Source organism: Mauremys mutica, chromosome 1 (genome assembly GCF_020497125.1).
Source record: "Mauremys mutica isolate MM-2020 ecotype Southern chromosome 1, ASM2049712v1, whole genome shotgun sequence".
Classification (NCBI taxonomy): Eukaryota; Metazoa; Chordata; order Testudines; family Geoemydidae; genus Mauremys; species Mauremys mutica.
The window spans coordinates 88,890,273-88,904,930 of record NC_059072.1 but is presented as its reverse complement, the minus strand read 5'-3'; the positions used below and the strand labels follow the sequence as shown (position 1 = coordinate 88,904,930).

The following is a 14,658-nucleotide window of genomic DNA, read 5'->3' as shown; positions in this document are numbered from 1 at the left end:
AGTATCAAAATGTAATAAAATCCACACCTCTAACTGGAATTATTACACTGACAAAAGTTTTGTGTGTCTAGCCAGGGCAAGTTGTAGTTTTTAACACGTTATCACAGCTTGAGCTGTGTTAACCTGCCTTTTAATAAGAGTTATCAGGGTTTTCAGCTGTGGTGAGCCGACATGATTCAACAAGCATGACTGGCAACACATTATATTTGCCTGTGAAGACAGGGCCTTCTAGCCTACAGGAGACTATTTTCTGTAAATCACGGAGGATGATTACAGCTCTAGTATCACCATCATCCCGATGGACATTGCAGCAATTTCAGCTGATTTGTGCTTGATCTTGTCTGCAGCATTCCTCCCCGTGGGACTGTGAGCGTGGAAAAAATGGCTGTTTTCACAACTCCTTATGGCCTTGTCTAGGAAAAAAAGGTGCTTTTTCAATCATTTGAGGCACTGGTTTTAACTGTGTCTATGTTGGTGCTAAGTGGTGTTTTCAGTTGAGCTAACTGGATTGAACCCCCCCCCCCACCTCTCTTTTCCTAGTATAGACAAAGCCATAAAGGCCCAGCGGTAAAACACAGGGCAAGTAGCAGGGGGAGGTTGATTGGCCAGTACCTTACATGGCCAGCTGCCCCCACCCCCAACTATAAAAGAGGCAGAGAGGATGACAGATTATTGCCTTTTGCATGAGCCTGGCTGTAACACTCCCACCCTCCCTCACTCCTTTTGGTGGCCAGGTGGGAGCCAGAGGCAGCAATCTGTCAGAGATAAGCACAGAATCCTTAGGAGTAGCTGACTGCTTCCCAGCGCCAGGAAGGATATTTTCGCTAGGGTGTTCCCCACCAATTTTTAGTCTAGCATGGAGGGTTCCCCTCCCCCCACCAAGAATGCAAGTATTATGCCTTCCTGGGAGGATTGATCAGTTCAGCTATTCAAGGGATTTCACAGGAGTTTTCCATCACTTTTTATTCTCTGTCAAGCAGCCCTTGGAGGAGCTGCAGATCACTCGGTTAAGCTAGGGTCTGACGACTTGAGGGCTAGTCGTTTGGTATTTTTCTCTTGCAGCAAGCAGTGGGGCAGAAGGTCATGGCTGTACGGGAAAGTGACATGGGACCAAGCAGCACACCTCTGGTGTGGGGAGCCCCACCAAGCAGGATCTCCCACATCTGGATTACCTAGTTGTGTGCCAGTGCCAGGGATCATAGATTCATGAGGTTGTTAGCCTCACTGTAGTGATGGGCTGCCCTGAATAGGAGGTCACATGTAGGCACTGGGAATTCAGCTAATGGAGCTGGTCACTGGGATATGATTGATAGACCAGCTATTCCCACCCGCATGACCTTTTGCACAACCATCCAGTTAGCTAGAGCTAAACTGTTACCTATAAAGGTCCTTGCAAATCTTTGCACCACAAATCTGCATAGTGTACTTTAGAGACAAGATTGGCATTAACATGTGTGAGCATGGGACTAAGCTGTCTATAAGGCCTTTGCCATCTCTAATTTCTGTCTTGTAAAAAAAACACCCACACATGTCTATAGTTTTCCACTCTATTCCTTGTTCTATTTTATTTCATGTGCACACGTAGGAGAAATGAAACATTAGAATGTCAGAAGCCCTTTCATTCACATTACACTCCAGTTACGCTTTGGATGGCACAATCACATTTCCCGTACACTTATATGATAATGATTTCCAGTCAAAAATATTTCCCTTGGGAGATGAGTGGTCCAGGTAAACATTCTGGATAATAGAGGGTGATAAGACACGGTCCCACATATAAAGGTCACTTATTTCTCCCACAAAGCTTTGGGCCTTCTCAAAGCTGCCCCAGAATGTGTCCGGATCTTGCCCCAGCATGACAATGCCCTGTGGTTGGATCCTATGCCCTGGTCTCAGCACTTTTCTTAAGCTCCTTTTACCATTTACCCAAAAGGCTGTGAGACCAGATTTGGATTCCCAGGTCACACACATGTGACTCCCAAAGGTGTTGAGTTTGGGGAGGGTGAAGTGCACTCCAGGACCACTCAGGTACAAACTAAAGGTGCCATTAAACTCTTGCCACACATTGAGTTCGTCATAATACTTGGTGCGGTAGGAGAAAAGAATGATTTCCCGATTGGGTGGTAACTCTGAGGCCACCTTCATGCAAAGTGTGAATGCTCCAAGACTCAAGGGCTGTGCTGGAGACAGGACAACATAGCTAGTGTCTGTTTCTTCTGGGAAAATAAAGGCTTTTCCAAGGAGACCTAGGACAGAAATCATAGCTAGTTATAATCACACCTATCCCATAGCAACTCCAATTCTTCCATCAACTAACCCTCTTTGAAGAATGAATGGGTTTGATCAGAATAAGATCAGGAAAGAAGACAGAATGTGAGTAAGACGACATGTCCAGAAGTAATGAAAAACCCTCCATAAACATGTGTCCATCTTTCAAACCAAGCGTTTGATACTAGTTGAAGAGAAAAGGATTTAATTTTCAGTATGGGACTTCATTCATTCTCCTTCACAGCCTTTGTGCTGCATGATAGGGTGGTTTGAACAAGTATTGCCAAATGGTGTGTCACCCTGGGGAAGGTTGTGTGATCATGTTTAGTTGTAATAAGTGATGGACGAACCTTGAGGTGTTCTGAGGTCGCTGGGATTTGATGAGATCACCCATTTAAAAAGCCATACACTAATATTAGGAGGAAGGATGGTCCAGTGGCTATCTCTTTTCTTATACTTAGATTGTAAACTCTTAGGGGGCAGAGACCATCTTTTTGTTCTGTGTTTGTACAGCACCTAGCACAGTGGGGTCCTGGTCTGTCAGTAGAGCTACAAGGCTATATGGTACAAGATAATAATAATAACCCCTGCCACTGAGAAACAGAGAAAAGGATAACTACTTGCGTGAGCCTTTTCTCCCCTTTGAGGGCGAAAGGGAGTCTGTGGTGGAAGCTTTAAAAAAAAGAACAGAAAATGATAAAGAGGAAGAAAACCAGAGGTTTTTGCTACAGCTAGTGCAGGATACAAATGATCACCCATATATCTTAAACTTGACATAATTTCAAGAGACACTGTCACAGAGTTTGGGCCCAAAACTAGACCTTTAAAATTGTTGTACTGTAACCCACACTCTCTCATGGCTCTCCTTAGAGCCCTGTCCAGATGCAACATCTGCATCTGATCCATGATCTGAAAACATGGTCCCCAGCTATAAAACCAAATATGCTCAGATATGCAGGGCTCTAGCTCTTTCTACTTTTCGAGGAGATAGTCAATAGAAGATCATGCTTTTAGGTGTAGAGGTCTTTTGGGTTCGCTGCTGATCACCCATCCAGAGGCAGCATGTTACAATAGGGAGTAAATAAATAATAATATGAGTATAACACTGCCATTGCAAACAACGTAATTAAGACTGAGAAGAGAAAGTTGGGGGATAGGTTAAGGGGCTGAGATCAGGAGCCCTAGGTTTTATTTTCAGTCTCACAGTGACTCACCCTTTGAACATGGATACATTACTTATCCTTTCTCCAGCTCATTCCCCCCCAGCTGTAAAAGGAGAATAAAACTACTTGCATACCTCAAGGCGGCACGAGAGGTAGCAACACCTAATGCTTTTAAACTGCTCTGAGACCCTCAGATGTAAGTACTATAGAAAGTGCGAAGTGTCATTACTATTTGAAGGAGGCTCTGCTCCACACAGGCATGGGGTGGGAATAGGAGCAAGGTGGCTTTATTCCACATATGTGACTCCCCACAATCTGGTGCTTTTGTGGGGATCTACCTGACTCCTGGCATAAATTAAAATAACCTCCGAGATGTCCTAATAATTTATGCGTGGCTGCCCACCACAGTCCTTAGGGGCCACTGTTGTACCTGAGACTAGCCACAGTGAATCTGTGCTTTGGCCACGTCCCCTTCCCACAGGATGCCTTCTACACTGGGGGCTGTGAGAGGTGGTGGCACAGAGCGCTTGTGGGGGATAGGGAGGATGCTTGGAGGAAGGTTAAGTGGCTAGAACCACCCAGGGAAGCTCCTGTGCTAGAGGTATTCCCAGGAGGGCAGAGCCATTGTCTTTACACTCCTTTTGGACACTGCTGAATGCAGCATAAATCAAGAGCATCAGCAATACTTCAAACACCTTCTTTGTTTAATAAAAACACACATTTCTGTCTTTTGTTATCTTTTTTCCTTTCCATCGCCCAGTTTTTCTTCTCTCTCCTTTTAAAATCTCTATCTGCTGCTTTCCTGCCTTTCTCTTTTCTCCAGAGTTCTAACACTTTTCATTGCTCTCTTCTGTGTGTTCATTCTCATTATTCTCTTTCCTGTATAAAAGTGACCATGATCCCCTGGAGTGTAGAACAATGCTCCCTCTCTGTGTGCTTTAGCACTGTGTATGTGGGGAAGATCAGGGGCGGCTCTAGGAATTGCGCCGCCCCAAGCAGGGCGGCACGCCGTGGGGGGCGCTCTGGCGGTCGCCGGTCCCGCGGCTCCGGTGGACCTCCTGCAGACGTGCCTGCGGAGGGTCCGCTGGTCCCACAGCTCTGGTGGACCTCCCACAGGCATGCCTGCGGATGCTCCACCGAAGCCGCGGGACCAGCGGATCCTCCGCAGGCATGTCTGCGGGAGGTCCACCGGAGCCGCTTGCCACCCTCCCGCGGCACACCGCCCCAAGCGCGCGCTTGGCGCGCTGGGGTCTGGAGCCGGCCCTGGGGAAGATGCATAAGCTTCATAGGAGGAATGGTATTAAAGTGAACCTAGGGGATCTGCAGTGATCTTGTCTGCCACATGAACACTGGGGTAATAATGAACAAGAGGGTCTCACTGAAAGTCAGCCAGCCTAATCCCTGAAGCCAAATGTGACTGAAATCAGAATTTGACCCCAGGTATCTGCTATTACTACAGAGAATTTGAAACGATAAATATGTATCAGAGGGGTAGCCGTGTTAGTCTGGATCTGTAAAAGCAGAAAAGAGTCTTGTGGCACCTTATAGACTAACAGACGTTTTGCAGCATGAGCTTTCGTGGGTGAATACCCACTTCGTCGGATACATAGATATGTAGTGTGGAATCTTGGGTGACATCACGGAGTCATCCTGCCTAACTTTCAACTGAATCTTATTCATTACCCATTAGACAGAGAAGATGCTGTGTTTCCCTGGGGATGGGTGAAGAACACATATGGGCAAATCATTTGGCCTGCCTTGTAAACCCATAGGGAAGGGGAAATGGAGATGCAGATCTGCACGACTTCCTGACAAAGCTTGGGAAAGGAAGGGTGATCAATAGGGTGGCTCCAGTCATCTGTGTAAACAGTGGACAAAGAGGACTTTGGGTGATCTGGGAGACTGATAATCTATTCATACTACAGAGGGAGACAGAAAGAGTGTGTGTATATCACATATATGCTCCTGTAGTAAGTGTTTACATACTGTATTTCCCACTCCTGATTTTGATCTATCTGCTGTTTTTTCCTTAGTGCATAATTTAAAACACTAGAAATAAGAACAAACCTGTAAATCTCCATAGTTTTATGACATTTACTTTATAGATTATAAAGAATCAGAACTGTGGAGAACAGTGATCAACCTGTGCTAACTTGCTGTCACTAGGTTATAACTAATGTTGAGGAGAGAGAATTCTATGCCCCAAGTAATGATACGGATGAAGCAGTGGTTTGGAGGCAGCATAAGAACATGAAAATTACCCACTAAGGTTATGTTTTTCATTTATCCAGGAATACAAATCTGCTTTGTACTCCACTCCAGGCAAGAGCCAGTGGAACCATCCCCTGGTGTAAAGCCATTTCCTGGGAAGATATTCTAAAATCTTTGGCCTCACCAGCCTCTCAAAGGTCCCAGTTTCTGGGAAAAACCAGTTCAGATGGCTGCTATTAATTAAACTGCGAAGAGCATCTTCAGTCTAAGGGACCATCCACCATCCAAATAAAGAGACTTAAATTTGCTAAGTATATTTCAAGTAATAATACAGGGATTTATTTCACATTGTTGCCAGTTAGTTCTGCACAATGAGGTGTTTAACTAGAATGGGTCGGCAACCTTTCAGAAGTGGTGTGCCAAGTCTTCCATTTATTCACTCTAATTCAAGGTTTCGCGCCAGTAATACATTTTAACGTTTTTAGAAGGTCTTTTTCTATAAGTCTATAATATATAAATAACCTATTGTTGTATGTAAATTAAATAAGGTTTTTAAAATGTTTAAGACGCTTCATTTAAAACTAAATTAAAATGCAGAGCCCCCTGGACTGGTGGCCACCTGGGCAGTGTGAGTGCCACTGAAAATCAACTTGCCTGCTGCCTTTGGCACACTTGCCATAGGTTGCCTACCCCTGAACTAGAATTTCTAGAGTTAAAATTCTTTGTCTCATCCTGGGCATACAGTAAACGCCATCCACATCTATTACTTGCCTTTTCCTACATATACAGAATTGCAGCATCTCCTAATATTCTTCATTAAATGAGGAATTGATCTTCATGTAGCCTAAGTTTTGAGTGTGTGTGTTTGAATTAACCAGACCTACCTTTCTGTTTTACTGGATTCTGTTCAGGGCTAGTTTTGGGAAGTGGCATCAGCCAGTCAGCCTCAATGCTCAGGTAGCCTGAGAAATATGAGAGGTACAGTATTGTTGTTACCTTCTATTATTTGGAGGTACACAAATTACCTTCAACTATTTAGCATAGTGGTTCCCTTCCTACTTGTATGTGGGCCAGCTTCAATCTATTGAGATTAGACATCACTTTCTCTTTTGTAACTCCTGTGGTCCAAAAGGTGTTTTCATCCTTTTGTTTGTAAATGGCAAATTTAATTACTCTCTTGTCATTTCAGACCCTAAGAACCATTTCTCCCCAATGCAGGTTAAGCATCTCTATCTTGCAAAAGTCCATTTTTGAAGCAACTAACAGTTTACCTTTTTATCTCTAGCTTCAGAAGCAGGTTTTCAATCCCATAAAAAACTATAATCTCCACCACCCGCAAAATCATCCGTTCACAGGGGCTTTAATTAAAGCTCTGACCCAGCAAAGCACTTAAACACATGCAAAATATCAAGCATGTGAGCAGTTCTATCAATTTTGATAAATAATCAAGTACTTAAAATTATATATACATGCCAAAGTGCTTTGCTGGAACAAGGTCTACAGAAGGCTATCAACCAAAAGGGCACGGTCTTAAAAATGTAATTTCAAGTTACCACTGGGTTAAAAAAAGACAAATCCTGTCTGAATAGAGTTAAATAAGCAGTTCTGATTATGATGATTGATTATTATTTATATTAAGATAGTGCCATGAGGCTAAGTTTGTCTCTAAAGGAAACTGCATTCTAACCTTCCTTCTGGTACAGAAGGTAAGGTAATAATTGGAGATATACCAATCTCCTAGAACTGGAAGGGACCTTGAAAGGTCATTGAGTCCAGCCCCCTGCCTTCACTAGCAGGACCAATTTTTGCCCCAGATCCCTAAGTGACCCCCTCAAGGATTGAACTCACAACCCTGGGTTTAGCAGGCCAATGCTCAAACCACTGAGCTATCCCTCCCCTGAAAAATAGAAAACGAAATAATATACCAGTCTCGTGGAACTTGAAGGGACCTTGAAAGGTCATTGAGGCCAGCCCCCTGCCTTCACTAGCAGGACCAATTTTTGCCCCAGATCCGTAAGTGGCCTCCTCAACGATTGAACTCACAACCCTGGGTTTAGCAGGCCAATGCTCAAACCACTGAGCTATCCCTTCTTCCAGAAATAAGTAGGATAACACAAGTCTGATTATTTGCTTCTCCATCCCTGTATTCTGCACTCTTTCAGTTTAATCATCCTTGGGACTTTGTCAGAAATCATTGCATCAGTGTGTGTGTGAATGGACGTGAAAAGAATCCAGAAGACTGGATTCTGGTAATTAAACACTGAGTCCTCATTAAGATTTAAATTACACAACAGAAACTAAGGCTAATCATTCAAGAAGTTTGCCTCTCAGCAGTGGGAGAATTACATTGGCTGCAGGCCTTGCCTACAAACAACGAGAATCTTCCTCAATTCCGGCCACTGGTGGGTGGAAAACAATGTAACTGCATCTGTCCAAATGCCAAGCATAGGCAAGGCAAACTGCTTTCAAGGAGAGATAAGTGGCACTCATGCAAATTGCAGTTGAGCTTGTCTACACTATGGGTATGTAGTGATCGATCTATCAGGGATCGATATATCATGTCTCATCTAGACACAATAAATTAATCTCCGAATGCACTCCCCGTCGACTCCAGAACTCCACCAGGGTGAGAGGCAGAAGCAGAGTCGACAGGGGAGCGGCGGCCGTCGATCCCGCGCCGTGAGGATGTGAAGTAAGTCAATCTAAGTAGATCTAAGATACGTCGACTTCAGCTACACTATTCTCGTAGCTGAAGTTGCATATCTTAGATCGATCCCCACCCCGTGTGGACCCGGCCTATGGGTTTGCACTGGTGCTGCTACCTGGTTGGTGGCTAGTGATGGCTGGGATGGAGGCAAACCTCCAGTGTAGGGAAGACATTAGCCTGAATAGAGATGGCCTTAAGTATGTGCTTCAGCACTTTCCTGAATCAGGGCCTGTCACAATATGTTATTGGCATGCTTGCTATAGGCAGCACTATACACGTGTGCACTCTCCCTGTGACGTGATATTGGGGTGTACTGTGGATAGATGCTATTTGTGTGCGCTGTAGGCAGGTAGAGATGAAAAGATAGCTCAAAACCTCTATGAAGTGTTAGTAAAGGGAAAGCTGGAGACTAAGATGTGCTGCATTCCAGTCTGCAAGTACCAGCTATATTGTATTTCATATGGCTGAGCTTAAATGAGGTCTGAAAAACCTTATCAAACATTGCGAATTGTCCCAAACTATCCTGGCTCCTGTCACAGACTCTTGAGGCGACCCATGCCTGTCAATAGGGGAGGGGGGTGGAGTGACGGCAGCCAGCTTCAGCAGTGTTACTGAGCATGCTCAGTCTGTGTGAGCATGCTCAGTACAAGCCAAGCAGCAAATCTGGGTGTGGTGGCAAACCCTGCCCGCTCTTCCCTCCACCCTGGAGCCAGCTCACCATGTAAACACTCTCTGATGGGCTGGGCAGCATAATCCAACGCTATCTGCCATGCCTGGTTGGTTTACTAATGGGTAAGGCTGCGAGTTTGTCATGGAGGTCCATGACTTTCTGGGACTTCTGCAGCAGCCGGGTGATGTGACTGGCCAGGGGGCCGCCTGGGCCAGCCGCACTGACTATTGCTGGGGCAGTCTTGGGCCACCCCCCTCCTCAGCAGCAGCAGGAGTTTCGGTGTGGGAGGGGGCTCAGGGCTGGGGGTTTGGGCGTGGGAGGGGGTGAGGGCTTTGGGTGGCGCTTACCTTGGAGAGCTCCCCGGATGCAACGACATGTCCCTCCCTCAGCTTCTAGCTCCATGCGCTGCCTGCCCCGCAGCTCCCATTGGCCGCAGTTTCCAGCCAATGGGAGCTGCGGAGCTGATGCTTGGGACGGGGCAGCACATGGAGCTAGGAGCTGAGGGAGGGACATGTTGCTGCTTCCGGGGAGCTGCGAGGAGCCGGGTAGGGAGCCTGCCAGCCCCGCCAATCCCCCTCCAGCATCAGCGGGGGCCCCGCCAGCACCAGCGGTGGTTCTGGGCTGCTCCCCCTCCGAGCAACTGTTGCACCCCCGGACATCCACCCCCAAGTACCCATGGCATCCACAGACTGCCCCCCCAGCACCTGCGGCGCCTCTTAGGCTTCCCCCTTACGAGCACCCGCAGCACCCCCATGCTACCCCCAAGATTTAGTCAGGGGTATATGGTACAAGTCCTGGACAGGTCACGGGCCATGAATTTTTGTTTAATGCCTGTGACCTGTCCATGACTTTTACTAAAAATACCCATGACTAAAACAAAGCCTTACTAATGAGTCTTGGCAGTCTCTCTGTGGCCATACAAGCTAGAAAGCAAAATGTTCAACCTGGGTAGGAGCAAGGGGTGAAATTCTGACCCTACTGAAGTGAATGGTAAGTTTGACATTGACTTCAATAGGGCTAGGATTTCAGCCAGGGTGAAGAGGAAGCACTCCTCCCAAGTAGCAGCCTATGCTACCTGTGCAATCCTGGTAACCTGTATACACCCCAGCACCTTGTGAATTAATGATGAGACTTCTCCTGTTGTGTATTCTGAGAAGATTTATTTGCTCAGTTCCCAAAAGGCTTCTTCACCCTTTCACAGGTACGGTTTATCAGTGCTCACTATAGGTGTGTATTAGCAATGTGATGGAGATTTGCAGTTTTGGCATGCTCTGCATATAGGCAGGAACTGAACTAGTAGGCAGAAACTGTCTAGTGGTTACAGTGATTAAAAGTCAGGAAACTTGGAGGCTTGCCACTGACTTGCTCTGATAGTCTGGTCAAATTGTTTAATTTCTGTGTTCTTCAGGTTTCCTTTCTATACATATAACACCCACCTTGGCAAAATACTTTGAAATCCTTGGATGAAATGCACTGTATGAATGTAAAATATTATTGTTACCTGATATAGGTTAGCAGCATTATTTATAGGCCACTGGGCTAGGCATTTTTCCATATATGTGTAGAATAACACATGGTATATTTGTGCTCTCTCTATTACAGGTTGGGACTATAAAGCATGTGTTCTAGGTCAGTGGTTTTCAAACTTTTTTTCTGGTGACCCAGTTGAAGAAAATTGTTGATGCCCACGACCCAACGGAGCTGGGGATGAGGGATTTGGGGTGTGGGAGGGGCTCAGGGCTGGGGCAGAGGGTTGGAGTATGGGGGTGAGGGCTGAGGGGTGGGGCCAGGAATGTGGGGTTCAGGGTGTGGGAGGGGGCTCTGGGCTGGTGCAGGGGGTTGGAGTGAGGGAGGGGGTCTGGGCTGGGGGTGCAGGCTCTGGGGTGGGGCCGGTGATGAGGGGTTTGGAGTGCAGGAAAGGACTCCAGGTTTGGGGCGGGGGGCTCATGTCTAGGGCAGGGGATTGGGGTGTGAGGTTGGGGCACGGGCTTAACTTGGGCATCTGCTGGTCAGCGGCATAGGGGGAATGCTAAGGCAGGCTTCTTGCCTGTCCTGGCGCCGCAGACCGCGCTGTGCCCCAGAAGCGGCCAGCAACAGATCTGGCTCCGTGCAGCTCTCGCTTGCAGGCACTGCCTCCCCCGAGTGTGGAACCAGTGCTTGGGGTAGGGGCAGCGCGCGGAGCCCTGTGGCCCCTGCCCCGCCTAGGAGCTGGACCTGCTGCTGGCCACTTCTGGAGCGCAGCGCAGTGTCAGAACAGGTAGGGACTAGCCTGCCTGAGCCAGGCAGCACCGCCTATGGGACTTTTAACGGCCCGGTTGGCAGTGCTGACCAGAGCTGCTGTGACTCAGTGCCTTACATTCCGTGACCCAGTACTGGGTTGCGACCCACAGTTTGAAAACCACTGTTCTAGGTTCTATAAAGCACATGCCAAATTGTTGCTCTGCAAGCCTGTGCCACATGAACATAGACTCCAGTCTGTCTAGCTATATTCCATCAACCATATCAAACTGGCAGCATTTACCTCCAGTTGTTGTCTTTGGTGCTCGGAGTGTTTCACCTGCAACATAGTTAAAAAACCCAAATCATTACCCGAGCTGATCACGTAGTAGAAGGGAAGCGTGAATGTGTTTGTTCTTATGTACTGGGGCACTTTTCAAAAGAAAAAAAGATGCCTGAATCCAAAATTTTGCTCCTGGACATGTATATTTGGTTTCTCAGAATCACTCCCTTATCCAAGCTTTCCTTTGGCTCAGCACTGCATTACATACAAGTCTTTCCTGTGAGGGTTCCAGGGCACTGGATGCTGATTTTGTGATTGACATCTAACACAAAACTGAGGGGATCTGTCTGTAGACTTTGTTGATTGTACAGCACTTTGAATATGTATTATGTTATGTGGGTGATCATCTCCACCACCACCAGGATAAATGTTTTCTATTGGATATTGAACATTGTGCCCTTGGCATGGGGCTTTGTTGTGCCACATCATGCCTTAACATTACTGATATGCTTTTCATTACACTGCACCCAACACCTTGCTTCTGAAGCATATGGTGCTTGTCTAACTTTTGCCTAGAACTAAATAATTCTGCAGTAATGTATCATCGCTCATTTAGCCATAGTCCGGTATGTGAAAGTCAAATGACCCAGAGCCCAGAGTCTGGCGCTGCATTTCATCCCACTGTTATCCTCCCCTCCCTTATCTCAGTCTGGTGTTTTCCATCTGGCTGAAATTATTTGTCCCTGGCTGGCACTGTTGGGCATAAGGACTCCATTAACGCAGCTGCTAGTGATGCTTGATGAATAGGCTGGAAAGGAAGGCTGAAGGCCAAGGTGAACAATAACAGCACCAAAAGACCTAGTGAAGCATATCAAAGAATGGTGGAGAGCAGGCCCCCTAAGGTCAATCAGTTCCAGTATCCATGAGAGATCTCCCAATGTACCTCGTTTGGATGTAGACATCCCCTTTCAGTGCTTTGGCCTTGACCCTACTTTCCTATGAAAAGACAATGGTCCTGATTCTCCACTGCCTGGCACCCTGTGTAGTCATTCACATCTGTGCAAAGGGAGCAGATCAAAGTGCACTATGGAAGTTTTAGTGTGTGACAGCTAGCATGCTGTAGATTTACACCCCATCTTACTAGGCATGAATTCTCTATATAGACAAGCCTTAAATCGGAATTTTTTAACTCACTTACCCCATTGATAGTGTTTTACGCTCATTCTTCACTCCCTCTGCACAGGGCTCCAGTAGAATTTTGGAGTTAACTTTCCCCAAACACAGCTACAGACCCATTGTGTATGAATTCAGTAATTGTACTCACCAGGGAAAATCAATGGCAGACCAAACACCTGCACTTCACACAGAGTCAGGTACTCAGCTCGCCTTGGGATGGTCACAGTCACATAACGCCCTTGCATTCCATGACAGTCAAATGAGAGTGTTTGCCCAAGCTCCATGGACTCAACTGTAGCACACCTGGAAATGAACAGGATCTTATTCACAGAGAGTGGTAAGAGCTGGTATGGATTCTGAACCTGAGCGAGGACTAGCACCATGAAGTCTGTATCTGTGGAATGGAAGCTCCTGTCTCTTGTATGCTCATGCACTGAAATAAGCACGTTAGCTGGGATTTTCAAAAGGGCCTAAAGGACCTGGGTTCCTAATATCCTTAGGCCTTTTCAAATGTCCCAGCCATGGGAATCAGTTGATCACTTAAAAGTGTTTCTGTTAATGATTTTCTTAAATGCTGTAGCTATTAACATGAAGTCAGTGAAACACGAACGCCATTCATGCAATAGTATGGTTGAGAATGTAAAAGTCAAGAGAAGCATGGTTATATCACAAAACCAGGGACCCCATGTGCTTCGTAGCCACTGAGAAAACCAGAGAACTGATTTTTCAGTCACAATGCTGCATAATTCTCTGCATTGCATCATTTTTTTAAAGGAACTACAACAACAAAAGACTATTTTCTCGCCATTCTCTAGCTCTTCATCTTGTCCAGCTGTTGTTTTAGGAGCTCTGCAGGACAGTGTGTCTGGCTGGAAAGTAAGAGCATCAGGGGTGGAAGAGGCTGAAGCCTTGCCTTCTCCGAACTGCACTGCATTCTGCAGCATTCTTCAGTAATACTTCTTATTCATAGAGTTTAAAGCCAGAAGGGACCATTAGGTCATCTAGTTTGAACTTCCGTATATCACAGACCATTACATTGCACCCAGTTACCCCTGTAGTAAGCCCACTAACTTGTGTCTGGCTAAAGCCTAACGTCCAGAAAGGCAGCCAGTCCTAATCTGAAAACCTCAAGAGATGGAGAATCCACACTTGCCGTGGCAGTCTGTTCCATCACTATTAAAACATGTCCCTTAGCTAGCTATTAAGAAATTGTTTGATAACCTGTGTGGCTCCTAACCTTGAGAGATCAAGAAGAAAGCAATGGCAGGAAGGGTTGGAGCATCGTCTAGGGACTAGTCTACATTGGGAAATTACATTGTGTCAGAATATGACTTTGAGGAGTTGTGGTAACTAGCAAGACGGGGACTGATTCTCATGTACACTGAGGCCACTTTATGCTGTTGACAGTGTAAAATCCCTGAAAGTGAGCGTAAATTACTGTCAGAGCAATATAAAGGGGCCTTAATATAGATAAGAATCAGGCCTTAGCTATATGCAAGGACTGTCACACTCATCATGGTGTCAGCTGGGTTATTCATGACCCACTGACACAAAGTTAAACACAACAGTCCTGTGTCCAGAGAGTGCAGTTTTGCTTAATATTTAATTACTTACCATGACTTCTCAGGGCTGTGTTCTCACACAACATATGGTAATTTTCCAGTGTAAGGTGCAGCTCACCTGGAGTAAGGGCACCAAATCTGGCCTCCTTGTTTGTAAGTGCTCCAGCATTATTAGTACAATACTACTTTAAATATTTCTTGACTTTGGTGGGTTTTGATTAGCAACCATAACTGCAAAGTTAACAGGTTTTTTACTTGATTGATGCACAAGGCTTGGATAGTAACATCACATACAGAAAATGACCATCTGAGAAGACTGACTTTTCACCACACTGCAGGAGCGTGGAAAAGACTGCACATAAAACCTGGACTCGTGACCTGTACAGGAAAGGTACTCCATT

At 46.0% G+C, this 14,658-nt stretch overlaps 1 protein-coding gene across 4 annotated transcripts in view; it reads right to left on the bottom strand.

The window, feature by feature from the left end:
- Positions 1-1,535: 1,535 nt before the first annotated feature.
- Positions 1,536-14,658, bottom strand: part of LOC123362109 (pentraxin fusion protein-like) — a 31,628-nt gene continuing 18,505 nt past the window's right edge. For 2 of the 4 annotated variants that reach the window (XM_045002424.1, XM_045002422.1), the window contains exons 7-10: positions 12,844-12,998; positions 11,541-11,576; positions 6,527-6,604; positions 1,536-2,246 (exon numbers count right to left, since the gene is read on the bottom strand). In XM_045002424.1, coding sequence (XP_044858359.1) covers positions 1,639-2,246; positions 6,527-6,604; positions 11,541-11,576; positions 12,844-12,998 — 877 coding nt within the window. In that variant the 3' untranslated portion in view covers positions 1,536-1,638. Of the gene's footprint in view, positions 2,247-2,888; positions 2,941-6,526; positions 6,605-11,540; positions 11,577-12,843; positions 12,999-14,658 lie in introns of all 4 variants that reach the window. The other 2 variants (XM_045002425.1, XM_045002423.1) reach the window with 2 other exon arrangements.